We start from the raw sequence: 15484 nt of genomic DNA, 5'->3' as shown, positions 1-15484 counted from the left end.
AGCGTTAACACACCCTAAGCTGCTTTTAGTTTTTCCCTTTTTTCCTCACATTTTCCTGTGCTTTGTGTACAGTGGGGGTTTGTATTTTATAAGAAGTCTCTGATCTATGTAGTATGCCATTCACTAACAAAAACCAAAATAGGATTGTTTCTGTCCCACTTGGTTGCCTGACTACTCCCTCCCTCGCCCCTCCCCTCTCCCCCTCACCCCACTTCCAAGGCATGCAGTTTCGCCTTGCAAGGGGCAAGGGCCCAAATGCCTTTCATAAACTTGAGCCAATTCCTTTTGTGTGGTTGGTTTCACCGCTCTGATTTTAATACTGCAATTAAAGACAGATTTTTATTTTCTCAAGAACTTTCTCTTGCAACTGGGGAAATGGAACTGACGTAGTTGCTACTTTTAACTAAGAAATTATATCATTAAATATGAGAATGGCGGCTCGTTGAGCGATTACTTTCCAAGAGAACTGGTCATCCTTAGGCCTCATGTATACTTTAGGCCTTGTGCACATTTTAAAGTTGGAGAACCCACCTACCCTGGCTTCCTGGTTTTCTGAACTTGCCTCTATCCAAGTATGAGCTCATTGAAAATCCCCACAAAACCTGATAAAGTTGTTATGTCCATTTCACTGAGTCTAAAACTGAGACTCGGGAGTGCTAACTAACTTGCCTAGGATTGTTTAACAACTAGAACATAACAGTGCACTCATGAAGTGGTGGAATTTTCTTAACTGGAACTCCAGAGCCCTGGCTTCCACCACTATGCATACAGCCCTCCAGTGAGTCTGCAGAGCGAGTGTGTGTGGGCCAGAGAGCAATTTTGAATTCAGAAGTCTCTGATTTACATTTGATGAACATAGAAAGGGAGACCAAAAAAAAAAAAAACCATACTTGATGGATGGTGAGGCCTACACTAGGGCAAGTTGGAATACAGTGAAAGAGTCAGACTTTGGAACAACAGTCAGAATAATTGGATTGTATATGTACTCTCAAGGTCTGGAGGTGCTGGATGGCTTATTGGGTAAAAAAAGATTAGTGTTTTCCCGTCTTGAGGTTTGAACCAAACGGAGGTCTTGGCCGGGAGCAGCATGGTCACTCTCCAGGGAGCGGTGGTTTGGACAACTCCTCACTGCTTGTAGTGAGTAGGCAGCAGTCCATGTTACAAAACCATCACACATGCTACTGACGCAGTGGGCCGCAGTTGGCCCCGCTGCAGCAGCTCTTCAGTCGGAACTGCCTGGGGCAGGTTGTGGAAACCCGTGTCTCTCTCGGGAGAGTGCCTGTCATTTGGGGAGACAGGGACATGTGGCATGAGCGTAGAGGTGGCAGAGCTGTGCTAGAAATCATCCATCTGAAGGCCTTGTGAGGGTAACTGACCCCAGGCATTGGGAACCCTGGAGACAGCTTGTTTCTTCCTTCCTTCCTCTATTCGACAGTGTTTATTAAGTGCCTATACAGTGCCAGCCATGGGGCAAGAGCCCGGGGATACCACGTGCAAGAAGGTGGTTTTCTTGGGAGGAGAAACAGGTGACTACAGTTCAGCGACTGTGACAGAGGTGAACCTTGGGACAAAAGGCCTAGAGAATGACCCCTGGGAAGAAGGGACTGCTAATATGAGAAAGACAGGACTAGCAAGTGTTAACAAAGCCAAGGAGAGGGGTACAGCCAAGGCCCAGCAGGGAGAAGGCATTTGGCTTTGCGGGATCTGGAAGACGTTTAACACAGCGCAAGTGTTGAGTACAAGCGGTGAAAAGATAAGGCCACAAAGGTAAACCTGGCCAATCACAGCCCATTAATGTTTTAATAGTTTCCTGTACAATAAACAAGTCTTGGTTTAGCATTATTGAAAACAGGCCTTCTTTAATTAACAAAATCAGACAAGAAAAATGACTGCAGAGATCAAAGCCTGTGCCTGGCAATACCAATAACTGACACCTGTGTACAGCATGTCACCTTTTAAAGAAGAAACCAGTGTAAAAAAAAAACAAAAAAAACTTCGTTCCTCTCATGTAGTGCAGAATGGTCCTCACAGCAGTCCTCTGGGTTGAGGGTCACACAGCTAGTTGAAGTCACACGGCTAGTCAATGGAAAAAATGGGAGTCAATCGAAGGTCCCTCAGACACTGGATCCTTAGCCTCATCTGTCAACATAAGTTTATAAAGTTCCTACCTATAAGTTTGTGAGAAAAGCAGGCTACTTGGTACCATGAAAGGCACAGAAATGCAAAATCCAACACCCTCATTCTAAACAACAGCTCCATAAGAGCAAGTACCGTATTCATTGTACTCCTCATCTCCCCCAGAGTTTATTACACACACAGCACGGAGCATACAGCAGGTGCCTAGTACTTATTGAATGAATAGGGGCAAATAATGCTCCAAAATGGTGTATGCTCATATGAGACACGGGAAGTGCACTCAGGAGCCCTGATCACTTACATGAGACTGGAAGGAGGCAGGGGAGACTACCAGGCCTCAGGCTGACTTTCCAAGGACAACTCATTTGGACTAAACAGTGGACTTGAGCTCATCCAAACAAGAGCAGGAAGCCAGAACTGACTAACTGGATTGCAGCTCCTCATGAGAGAAGTCAAAATGTTGACCACAACCCATGCAGATTTGGTTGGCAGCCTGTTTTTCGGTGGCTGATGGAGAGTCAGGCCTGCTGGGAGGGTGGGGGCACAGGCCTCTTGGGTCCTTTCTGAGTGTGGATGTCCTCAAATAACCCACCTTGCCTGGAGAAGAAAGAGAAGCGTCACACCCAGTTCTGGATTCCACATTAACAACCTCCTTCCGCAGTGTTCAACTTTGCCCTTGAGGTCTTTTGTTTAACTTTTTAATTTGAAAAACAGATTCTGCTGCATCACAGTCTGTTCTGTCCTCCCCATCCCCACCCCCACCCGAAGCACCCTCTCCTATTTTTTTTTGTTAAAGTAAAATATAGCTATCTCAAACAGTCTTGTATTTCCTTTTCTTGCTGAAATATACATCCGGCCCTCTGAGTGAAAAGGGTTTACAACAGGCCTTTTAAAAAGTTGTTATTTGAACATTTGTTGTTACTACAGAGTTGAGTCTTCCTCAGCTAGCTCTTCAGCAACCTCCCAACCAAAGTGTGGAAAAGAGCCTCAGTTTCCTAATTGCTCTCCTTGTGTCACAAGAAAGGAAAGTGACAGCCACTGTCAAAGGTGCCTACTGCCATTTCAGGCCTCCTGTTTCAGAGGCAGCAGGACAGACTTTTGTTTATGGTTCATAAAAACCTGACTACTGTGAGTATTCCAGGATCCTGGCAGAATGGGATTCAAACTTTCATGGAGCTGTAAATTAAGGGGCGGGAAGTGTGATAAAACTCCTTAGAGAACGGTGGGAAAAAAAAAGTCGTGCTGCAATGGTTAAATGAAATTTTATAAGCACATTCAGCGTGGAGCTGTTTTGCATTACATGAGTTGAATACCTTAGAGACGCCACATCTGCAGGCACTTTATTAAATCCTTAGTCAGCACTTTCCAACCTGATGAGATTACTTCTTCATTTGACTGGAGAAAAGGAAAGCTGAGCTCTGGTCCTGGACTGCAGATTTCTTTTGATGTTTCACCTTGAACACCGACAGAGGACAATTACCCCCTTCCCTCCCCGCCAGCACATCCCGAACTGTAGAAATTGTGAATGTAACAGAGCAATTTTACTTAACTAGAGCCTTTGTGGGAGTGTGGATTTATGGACCTCCAAAACAACTGTAGCTGAATGTTACGGAGGAAAAAATAGATCAAAGCCCTGTGTTTACTTCCTTAATGTAAATGTATCGAGATAATATCATCCTATATTGTATTGTAATATTGGAACCCACTGCAGATAAGGGACAGAGAATCCTTTGTAGTCCATCTGGATACAGTAGGTTAGGTTAAGGGGCTATAAAGTAGGAAGGCAGAAACCTAAGTTTATGTCACTAAATGGCTGCAGACAATTTCTTGACTCTCCATAAATGAATTTTGTTTAATGTGGCAACATTTTCCTAGTGATATGCGACTCAACCCCCACAATGAAACAATCTCAAATTGCTTTTATATTTGTCTTGTATGACCCAAGAAGAAAGTGCTCAGAAGTGTTCTTCAAGGAATGTTTTCAAACTTGCACTGCTTACATAATGAATTTTATAAGAAAATACTGCAAGAGAAAAATGGGTTTTTCCAATCGTGCAAGTTTACAGAAATTGAATGGCTTATAAATGTGCAATTGTCACACTCATTAAAGTAGAATCAGGAGTGTCTTCAGCAGCAACCTGATCATGAGAAAATTCAGTGGAGTGGATGAGTATTTATTATTATTATTATTACAGTTTACCTGCCATCTCTGCAAATTAATGATTTAATCAAAGAGACCTCATTAAAAAAAAATTCCCTGTGTGGTTCCCCTAATCGACTGGTTTCCCATTCTGGAAAGCTTTGGTCAAGTAGCTGGGTTAATTGTCATGAAGATTAGTGTGGTGGTGAAATAAGTACTAATGGTCAAACTACAGGAGTGAAGAAGTATAAGAATAGGTTTTGGTTTGGGCCTGAAAGGGTTAATTAAGTTTTTTTCACGGGTTATTAAAGACCCCCCAACCCCAGCCTTCAGGAGTCATATTGACGCCCCACCCCAGGGTCACTCGCTCCTCTATTGACATGTTGTTGGTCTGAGCACAATAGCGTTCTGTGTCTGCAAATCATTGCTAAAATCATCTCAAGAAAAAAAAAGTTTGAAAGCTTTAACGTTAGACAAAAGCCCAAGAGCTGCAGTGCGCAGCTCAAAAACCCGGAGTCAGCAACTTCTATTGATTAAAAACTAACCTTTAAAGTAACTCTGAGAGTGTGTGGTTAGCATTTAAATTTAAACATGTCATGAGTTGATTTGTGTTACTGAATACCAACTCAAAAGGAGTAACATTCACATCGCGTTTTTTTCCCTAATTCCCTTAAGCAGCTAAAGTATTTCATGAAATGTCAATAGGGCAAAAAGAAAAAGGGGAGGGAGGGGGGCCGATGCTGGGTCTTGTAGTTTTCTTTCCCATGCAAATATTCACCCCCCCCAAAGAAAAGTGTGGAGAGTGAAACACAATAATTAGTCCTTTGTCTAACTTTCCCAAGTGCCAGAGAAAGACAGATTAATTAAATATACAACAGTGTTGGTTTTTGGAGTGGGGGTCTTGCTTGCTGTGTAGGTCATAAATTAGGCAGAATAAATACTTCAATGTGTTTGCAGTGGGCCTGCTACGTCAGAGCCACTGGAAGGTTGGTGGGAGGAGAGCAGAGGGTTTCTTGCTAATGATAGTCACGTCTGGGTCTGTCTGGTTGCTCTTAGCAACCAGACATGATGTAACACCAGGATGAACTTGAACTTGGGGGACTTGAAAAGAGAACAATAGACCAGAGCAATCAATAAAGCCTATTTCAGTGAAGGATTACAGAGCTGCTCTGGGGTAACCTTGTCGGCAAGGCACACTGAATAGTAAGATGTGTGAAGAAACTTTTTTTTTCCGCTTTGCTTTTTAAGAGAAGTGCAGAGGCACTGCAGATTTTTGTAGTGCGCTGAGGTTTGTGTCCAGAAGCTGTTGTATGGAAAACTGCTCCCCCTGCTGACTCACTGGGTCCCCAGGCCTTCGCTTCAGGAACTACCAACGCATTGCCAGATTTAAGTCCAGAATTTCACAACTGCTTTAGGAAGTGTGAAAACAGAAATTGTACACGTTATTTGTGGCGCCCAAAGTTTGAGACAGTTTGGTTAAGGAAAGAACTCAACTCTAAGGTGGATCGCACTCCGCTCTTCAGAAAGCCTGCTAAAAATATAGTTTGGAGTTTGCCTCCTTGCTCGTCTCCTCCTCCTTCTCCTTTCTTTTGTCCAGTTAGATTTAGGCCCTGCACCTCTGCCAGGATGATTTCCTTTCAGGACACAAGACACTTTATTGTCTTCTTCGAAGCATATGACCGAAGAATAACATCTGAAAATACACAAGATGAGCGCTTTTTTTGTTTAAGTTTAGGTATTTTCAAGTCCTCTGGAAATCAAACGTGGCTTCTGTGACCAGGAAATCTTATACCAACCTCCAGGTAGTATCATGTCACCACTTATCCCGGGGACCAAATGAGCCCTTACCTAACTTAATTGAATCTCTTGGATAAGAGTGAGCCTTCATCGACTGAATCAACCCAAGTGTAACCCCTTCTTGATACTGTCAACTCAGAGATTTTAGAAGCATTCACCTTTGCTAGAAGTTGATTTGTCTGTGAATAATGATAAATGTGGTAGGTTTGAGAGGGTATCTCTAGAAGCCATGTACCTTTTTATTTCATTTGAGAAACTGACTCTGATATTAAACCGGAATTGGTCACTTTGTTTAGTAAACAGAGAAAGATATGCTGGCATATAAATTGAGGTATAGCCAGACCATTGCCCCAAACTAACCACCGAAGATTTATGAAAGGAAACGTTAACTGGGCCCAGCAGGCGTACAGAAGGCTCTGAATAACTGTTGAATGAGCGAAAACATGAACAAGGGCTTTTTCCCTTGGCACATTAGGGCAGCTAATAGGGTGAAGTGTTGATGCCACTTAATTATTATATGTCATTTTTGAAAACACTGTTTTAGAAATGTTGAGCCGAAAAGGAGTATTTTGCATCCATCACAAAGTCTACCACATTCACACATAAGGAAACTGAGTATAAGAGAGATGCTGTGACTTGTCCAAAATGGCCCAGGACTCTTGGTACCCACTTTTTCTACTTTACCTTTACTTATTCTTATATCACTATTCTTTTTTCTTTTGCCATCACAGTTTACCTTCTATATTATTTCACATTGGTTCTGGGTGTACTGCATAGTGGTTAGACAGACATATGCTTTACAAAGTATTCCCCTGATATTTCCAGTACCCACCTGGCACCATCCATAGTTATTACAATATTATCAACTATATTCCTCCGCTGTACTTCACATCCCAGTGACTGTTTTGTAACTACCAATTTGTACTTCTTACTCACTTCAGCTTTTTCACCCAGTGCCCCAACCCCCCTCCCTTCTGGCGCCCACCAGTCTGCTCTCTGTGTCTACAAGTTTGTTTCAATTTTGTTTGTTCATTTAGTTTATTCTTTAGATTGCACATATGAGTGAAATCATTTGGTATTTGTCTCTGACTGACTTAATTTCACTGAGCATAATACCCTCTAGGACCATCCACACTGTTGCAAGTGGTAAGATTTCACTCTTTTTATGTCTGAGCAATATTCCATTGTATATATGTACCACAGCTTTTTCATCCACTTGTCTATTGATAGGTGCTTGGGTTGCTTCCATATCTTGGCTGTTGTAGATAATGCAGCAAAGAACATAGGAGTCTATAAAGGAGTTCATTATGTTATATCACTGTTAACTACCTGTGCCTCTTAAGAGAATGTGGCAATAACACCCTCGGGGCCTACATCTCATTGAAGAGGAATGCTGTGAAAATCATCCAAGTCGACTCTAGCACATGACACCTCTCCCCTCACCCATTCTTCATTCAGTCCACTCTTCTTTGTCTAGAACCTGCCATTGTAGGCACTGCACTGGGCACTAAGAATTCACTGAAGAACAGGATGCTCCAGTTTCCTGCCCTCCTGTAGCAGTCTTTGCCAGACTCTAAATAATGGCTGTATATGTATTTCAAGTGGACACGCACACTTCATTTTGTAAGGCACACTCAGAATGCTAGCAAACCCCAACAAAGACACTGAATTTCAATTTTAGAGGAGTAAGATCAGTTTCAGCGTCTCAAAATTTCCTACTGTCAGTCATTCCTTTGCTTTGCCTGGCAAATCCCCCATGTTTCCCTACCATAGATCCCGATATCACAATTGAAAGGACAACTTCTAAATATCTTATTTTCTAAATTATACCACTAATTGCACTTTTTCTCTTCTCTTCCAGTCCTGGTACCTGGGATAAAAGTCTCAGCGTCCCACCATCCACCAGACAGACCACCTGACCCCTTCTCAACTCTGTAACATGGACGCATCCTCAACCCAGCGCGGTTACAACTTCACTGTCAGTGGAAGGGGAGAATCAAATCAACTTGTACATGGAAACAGCAAGCATTATGGTCAAACAGCAAAGGCCATAACCTTTTGGGATTTTTTTTTAAACTACTCTAGGGACTGTTGTAATTTTCTCATATGGTGCTGGAAATGGCTGGGCTTTGTAATAGTTGAAGTGTTTTCGTGGTAGCGTGAGCATTAGGTGATGTGGCTGGAGGAGATCTGCCCTTGCTCACTGACTTCCGCTGTAACACACTTTCCTTACGGAGCCTGGCTGTTTCACAGTATTTCATGAATTTACCCACACAGGTGTGAACCTCCTTGAGCAATCAGGAGGCACATGGAGAACTAAATCTTTTGTAGTAGCTGAGATCTGCAATATATAACTGACGGGACAGTCAAAGGGCAATGTTTTTCTGTAACATATTGGAAAAAGAAAATGCAGTTATGTTCCTTTTTTATTTTTTCTTTTAGCTTGGTTTGGTTCAGCAGTCAGCAGTTCAATCTATAACGTGGCCCTCAAGGACAGTGAACCCACTCACGTTGCAGAGCAATTCCGAAAATGGCAAACTACTACTACTACTATTCAGTTTTTTAAAAGTTTTGAAATGCTGCACTTACATTAAAAAAAACATTTTTTCAACAATTTCAACAATGACACACAAATTCACATGGAAATGGGGAAGATGGTCTGTTTTGACAGAAACTGACAGGAATCAATCAAAACAATCGAATTTTGAATTGAGTAAAGTGCAATTTCATTGGATAGCTAAATATCTTTGTAAGATAGAGATTGTTGAAAATTCTATTTTTGTTTTTCAAGTCCTTCCACCCCAGGACTCTAAATTATTGGGGTAAAAAACAGCCTTGCAAGAAAAAGGGGAGCTATTTTTGCTTTTTATGTTTTTTATTGTTAAACTTGTATCCCTTTAAAAACTGAAGGAAAATTTAAAAAAAAAAACAAAAAAACAAATCTAATGGTGCTTTTACCACAATATGTTAACTACATTAAATGCTAATTAATTATTTTCTGTTATCAAAGCACATAACTAAAATGAAATCATGGTATCTGTTAATTTTATAAGCTAGAAGTCACTATAATGGATTATGCCAATTCTGAAAAATTTTATGTGTATCCAGCAACATAGCATTTATAAATTATCAGACACTTCATTGTACCAGAGATTGTCCAGAAATTTTAAAGACCTTTGCGCCCCTGAACTGGGCTATGGGGAAAAAAATAATAATAATAATGAAACCAATACTGACACAAATGCTGGTGCCCACTCAGATCAAGGGTACTTGTTAGGGAAAAAAGTTTGCACCCCCAAATGTCCTGTATCTTATGTAAAAAAAAAAAACCACAAAAAATAAGAAAAAATAACAAAAAAAAGTGCAAGTGATTTTTCTACCAGACAGTGAAGCACCCCTTTGCTTCCCATGCAACTTCAAGATTTCCTATACTATACATATATATACGTTCTGGTTGGCAAGCCCTGCTGATCAGAGAAAGTCTCTGCATGTTCTAGTGTTAGTAACTAATTTTTATATAGTTAATGTAGAATAAAGTAGAGTGCATTAAGACACAATATTGTAATCCCTACTCTAGGCACTTGCCTTTAAACTATGTTTTTCAGCCCTTCAGAAGGGTTCTACTACTGTCCTATACAATCAAGTAACTGAAATTCTTGGGAAGACACTTTGCTCCTCATCTTTCCCCCCAAACAATGTTGTTTTGTTTTGTTTTTTTTCCTTAATTTGCACGAAAACAAAAATTCCATATCAATGTGCCTTGCCCTGGATAGCGATTATTTGTGGAATTGTTGCACATGCTCCTCTATTGAAAGGGGTTTTTCCCTAGTCAAGCATTTGGAGACACTTTTTGTAAATGTGACTTTTATGTCAGCCATTGTCAGTTTCAACATCTAGAACTAAATAGAAAGTTAGTTGTTCCGCAGATAGGAGTAGTCTTTATTGTCCTCTGTGGTCAGTGGCAGTGCTATTCTGAGATCTGTAGATGCTTAGAATATCAGTATTTTGGATGTTGCTGCATTTTACAATTTATTTGGAGTCTTCCTTTATTTTCCCCCAGATATATGAAAATATGCAATACCTGCTTATATCGTGTAGAAAAGCTTAGCGATTATTAATTTTTCTTTTATTTTTTTTATTTGACCAAAGTCGGTGCTGCACTTGACGCAGTGTGTTTTAGGTGTTTGTCTTTGTACCTTTTTTGTGATTTTTGAATGCACGTGCGCAGGAAGGGCTCCTCTTAGAGAAGCAGTCAAACTGTGAAGCACTAAGCTGACCCTGCTTCAAGCAATTTTGTTTTTACAACTGTTCCTTTCACAAGCAAGCCTTAAAAAAAAAAAAGACAACTTCCTTTTTCTTCAGCTCCCACACCCCATTTTTCTTAGCAGACTGCAGTCAATCCACATTCAATAAAAAGTATATAATGCCCATTTTTATATGCACGTTTTTAAACTTCCAAGTTCTGAAAATTGTTTACTGGTTATCTCTATTTAAGGAAAAAAAAATAAAATAAAACATTTTGGATTTTCATATGTGTCTGATAAGTGGTTGAATAGTCGTTTGGCGCTCTTGTATGGTGTGATTGTCAGTATATGGTGTCACTTCCTATAGCCAGCCAGCATACTTTGCCTTCCCCTATAGCACTTAGCTGGGCATTACTTTATTATGACATATGTGCACTAAAAAAAAGAAAAAAGGAAAAAAAAAAGAAAAAATAGCAGCTTTCAGTGCTTCACAGTGAAGGGAAAAAGCCTAGACAAACATTTTGTCAGAACCTTGCGATAAGCCAAGGTATTACCAGTAAATTGGTTGTATATACAATAAAATTGCACCCTTTTTTTAAAACAAAACAAACTAAGCAATAGTTTGGGCAGTTTTAGTTGTTTTTAGTGAGCATGTTGTAGTCATGACTGCAAAGAGAGAGAATAAACTGCCCACTCAGAAGATATGTAATTTGTATTGTTGTATAGTTTTATTGATTACACTGATTTATTCTACCCTATTTTATAATGCAGGACTTTTGTAATGTTGTTTAAATGAGGAAAATTTCTGTCAAATTAGCCTAGTGAAACTTCCAATTGTTCTTTATAAAGGCAGCGTTCATAGAATTGCTTTTCTTTCTCCCCCACACCCCCTTTGGGAACTGGATTTAAGTTTAAAACTTTCCTGTTTCCTTTTTTTTTTTGTAAGTATTTAAATACAGTTATTTTTTTCTCTCAATGGTATAGCATATTCCTATGCTTGAGAAGTATAGGTCTACTGAAAAACCATTGTAAATGGACGTTACAGGTATGCTGTATTTTTGAAGGTATTTTGTTGTATTAAGTTTGATGAAGCTAAAATTAGGGAACTCTGAACAGATTTGCAAGAAAAAAATGTTTTAAAGGCTTTAAAACATTAGGGAGGCAGTCTAGGGTGATAATGAACAGGGGTCAAGTATTAAATACACTAAGTTACATTTTTGTTCATGTTTCATTGTCCAGAAAGCAGCAGGAAACTGTAGTTCAGTGGTGATCAAGCAGGAAAAAAGAAACACCAACCATCCGAGTGTTCACCTTTTTAGGTTAGAAGCCAAGCGAAGAAGTTTGAGGAAGATTTGGTACCTGGGGTGTGTAGACTGACAGACTGAGGGCTATCAGCATTTGAAGGCCCAGCCCTTGATTCTTAGACACATTTGAATTTTTCTCTTCCGTCAGATGGCATTAAAAATATTGGCAAAAGTAAGTTTCTCAAGTCACTCTCCATGTTTTTTTCTTTGGGATCTGAAGTCAGAGGCACAAACACTAAATCTTATCATTTTCCCATATACTTTTTACTTCCGGCCCATCCCCCGCCACTAAAATGCTCCTTTTCTGATCACTCACGGTCAAGAGACCCTGTCCCCGAAAGGAAGCCGCTCTCTCCATCCCAGAGCCTTTCTCTTCCCTTTGAGATTCAAACTGACACTTCCGTTTCTTTACACCCTGGCACGAACAGTTAGTTATATTCAGTGTTGGCTTCTCCCCACCCCACCCCCAGTCAGGTGTGGGCTGCTGGGCAAGCCGGCAGGTACACTTCCCCATGCTTGTATGCTCCCCTCTCCCACAGCTCAAGTGGAGAGGAACCCAGACTTCCCAGAGTCATGGCATCCAGTCAACCCCCAGGAATAAGCAACACCCATCTCCACACGCTGGTCTTTTCAACCCTTTATCCCCATATGCTTCGCATTCTGTAGTAACAGTGTCACAAAGTATTGATGAAATCTGGATTAAGAAAAACACTTCTTCCTTGTGATTTTTTTTTGGGGGGAGGGATTTCTAAGAATGTCATTTAATGTACTTTGTATCATGTCTCTGGAAATATCTTTTTTGTCCATGGTGGTGGTGGTGGTGGTGGTTCCTTTCTCTCTCTCTTTCTATCTCTATCTATCTATCTTTCTTTCTTTCTTCTTTTTTTTCTTTTGTTTTCCCTGGTAGCAGGCCTCCACAGAACAAATCTAAAACACACTGGCATGGTAATGTAAGGAGAGCTTCAGTGGCACCTCACCACCACCCTCCGAGATCTGTCCTCGGATGGTCTCAGAAAGCTGCACTGCCCACCGCAGAGCTTTCATTCAAATCGGCTTCCGAGGCCAACTTCGTCCTGAAGTCAATGCATGTATTTACTGTCTGACAGTAAACCCGCTCTGCCTTCTCCACGTCCAAGGCTGTGCATTCGTCTAATTAGTGTCGTGTATGTTTTCCTTTCATTTTTCCCAATAAAAAAAGCAGTGGGATGAAAATTGCTTTGATATATAGCAGGTAACATTGAAGCTATTCCATAGCACTTAACTGTAGTGAATACTGTGTCACCAATTCTGAAATCAATTTAATGTTTAATGCAAATCCATTACATGGTGCTATTACAGGCTGACAAAATGATTTACACAAATGTGACAACTTGGGCTCAATTCACTCTGCTTTCCAACAGTGTAAATGCATAGCAGTGTTTATCTGCATGAGAACTATGCACTAATCTATCTGAAGAAAAAACTATATCAACTTTGGTATCTACTTTCCGTTTACTTCAATCCTTGCCTTTTTGGTCATTGTTATAATGCCAGCTTTAGGACAGAAAGAATTATAAGAAAACCAGCATAATACCTGATATATTAAAATGTAGTGCCTGTGAAATCTGTATTATATTGCTCTTCTGAAGTAAGATTTTTCTACACCGGTAGCCTTCGCTGTCTGTCAGTCAGGCCCTTCTGGCATAGGTGATGTAAAATAACCGTACACTATTAATGCATGCTATTCCATAATGCTTAGTGAGCTGTATGAATATTACTCAAAGTTATGTTAGTCCTTTTTTCTGACTTGGTTCTTGTCAGCTAGGTTTAAAGGTATTTCACTGAGAATGCAAATTCTGTCTTTTCTTGATTTCGACTGTTTTCAGTATTTTGGAGGTATACATTTACTTAAATTCAGTATTACTTGTGTTTTGTTTTTGTTTTTGTTTTTTGTTTTCTTTTTCTTTCCTAGGGGACAAGCATGGGTGTTTGATTTCAGAAATCAGGCCCTGGCAAGACTTTTGTCTAAAAACCACCATTTGAATATCAAGAACTCTGCTACAAAGACACTCTGAGAACATTTCCGAGAGAGGGATGTTTTTCTGGACCCTCAGCTGGAGCTATGCCGATCCTGAAGTGCTTTCCTAATGGACAATGTTCAGCCAGGTGCCCATGCTTGATCCGTCTTCATGCCGGACTTCCTCGTATGAAAAGAAAAAAAATGAAAAAAATCTTTAAGAAATCACTTGGCTATTTAGTTTCATGCACAGTTACAATATTTTCTTCAAAAATAAAACTCTGTACAAACTTTGGGCCCGATTCATAGAACAAAGAAATTTGCTATTAACACGGGATTTTTAAAATATAGTTTTTTGGTCTAAATTTGTAACTACTTTCCAAATTAACTAAATTTCATCTTTTTCCCCCCAAACCACCACCCACCTGTTTTTTCTGCCCAAATGGGTTACATAAGCATATTAGGGAGACAGGGAAATGGGGACCAGACACCAGAAATGGTCCGAAAGATCAGGGCAGCCACCTGCAGCTGCACATGATGAGCACAGGGGGAGCGGCAGCACACGGGGGCCAGGCCCGCCTGTGCCCGCATCACCAGGTTCACACGCGGGCTCTGTACGTGTTTAATTCGAAAGGCGTGCTTTCCAAAGTGCGACTGGACCACAAGGGTGTATGGTTGAAATGCCACCTCTCACCCAGCTGGAGCACCTTCATGGTGGAAAACAGTCTCCGGACCTGCTATGTGGGCTTTTGTATCTTTGTAAAGGTTCTAAGGACAGATCACGTCCAACAAATTGTGCTGTTTTACCTGGTGTTTTGATGCTCAGCTTCTCAAAATGACAGAAGCTTTTGCCCACATTGATTCTATTTGTTATTTTTATTATTATTATTATTTTAGTAGTAGTCAAAAATTAGCACTTTTTTTTTTTTACATCTCAACCCATGGTCTCAAGGCCACTGGCTACTTGGAGATAGAGGTTTGAGAGAGCTGCCACCTCCAGTCTCTCTGCCTGGTCCCAGAGCAGCCCCTCCGCCCTGCGGAGGCATTTGGCAGTGTCACCAATGACACACTCACTAGACCTAGAGCCAGAGCTCATCAGGTTCTGGGAAGTCCTTAAGGAAGGTTTTCAAAGGATACGTGCTCTTCCTCCCTCACAGCCCTGACCTCTTACCCAGAGCAAAGTACACTGGGGACTTTCCCTACCACCCTTGGAAATCTGTCCATTCAAGATACCTCGGTTTTACATTTCAAATTTGGTGGGGAGGGGATTGAACATTTACAATGATAAGAGATGTGTTGTAAAACCAAACACTCCCGTGTTAATAACTTGGTTTGACATCTGGTTTTATGAGCCGGGCCCCCTGTGCCTCTAGATTACTTGTATTGACTCTCATAGTTAGCCTTTTAGTTTTACTGTGTTCTGTGAAAATTTGTAATTGGTTGAGAATCACTGTGGGCGTCCATTCTTATTCAACTAAATCTCCACAGGTTTTTGAGCTGGTGTGGATTAGTTTAACTCTTGTATTCAACCATTAGTGCTACCACCTTCTCACATTACAATACAATTACTGGAAGCAAGTACTGCATTTCCTATGCAACAAAAAAGGAAAAATAAAAAATTGCTAATGCTATGGAAACTGTGTCATCATTTGCTTTAAATCATGCCTGGGCAATTGTATTTGAGCGGTGGTTATGGGTCTGGGTCCGAGGTTCCCCCAGAAGATGGTCTTCCTGTACCATGGCATTTGTGCTATCCCTGATGGATGTCAGACACACCACGCCCTTCCCAGAATTCTAATGGGCAGTAGTGTTGGCTTTTTCTCCTACTTAGACAAATATGGGGCTTAACACTCACTTAGTGCCTAGT

General features: G+C 40.8%; 1 protein-coding gene across 6 annotated transcripts in view; it reads left to right on the top strand.

The window, feature by feature from the left end:
* The window catches only part of NFIA (nuclear factor I A), a 374337-nt gene extending 359089 nt beyond the window's left edge, over positions 1-15248 (top strand). For all 6 annotated transcript variants that reach the window (XM_045835430.1, XM_045835429.1, XM_045835431.1 and 3 more), the window contains one exon: positions 7935-15248. In XM_045835430.1, the coding sequence (XP_045691386.1) occupies positions 7935-7952 (18 nt within the window). In that variant the 3' untranslated portion in view covers positions 7953-15248. The remainder of the gene's footprint in view (positions 1-7934) is intronic.
* The last annotated feature ends 236 nt before the right edge of the window (positions 15249-15484 follow it).

Source organism: Phyllostomus hastatus, unplaced genomic scaffold (assembly GCF_019186645.2).
Source record: "Phyllostomus hastatus isolate PE091 unplaced genomic scaffold, TTU_PhHast_1.1 phas_contig_209, whole genome shotgun sequence".
Lineage (NCBI taxonomy): Eukaryota > Metazoa > Chordata > Mammalia > Chiroptera > Phyllostomidae > Phyllostomus > Phyllostomus hastatus.
This window is presented reverse-complemented; position numbering and strand designations above follow the sequence as displayed.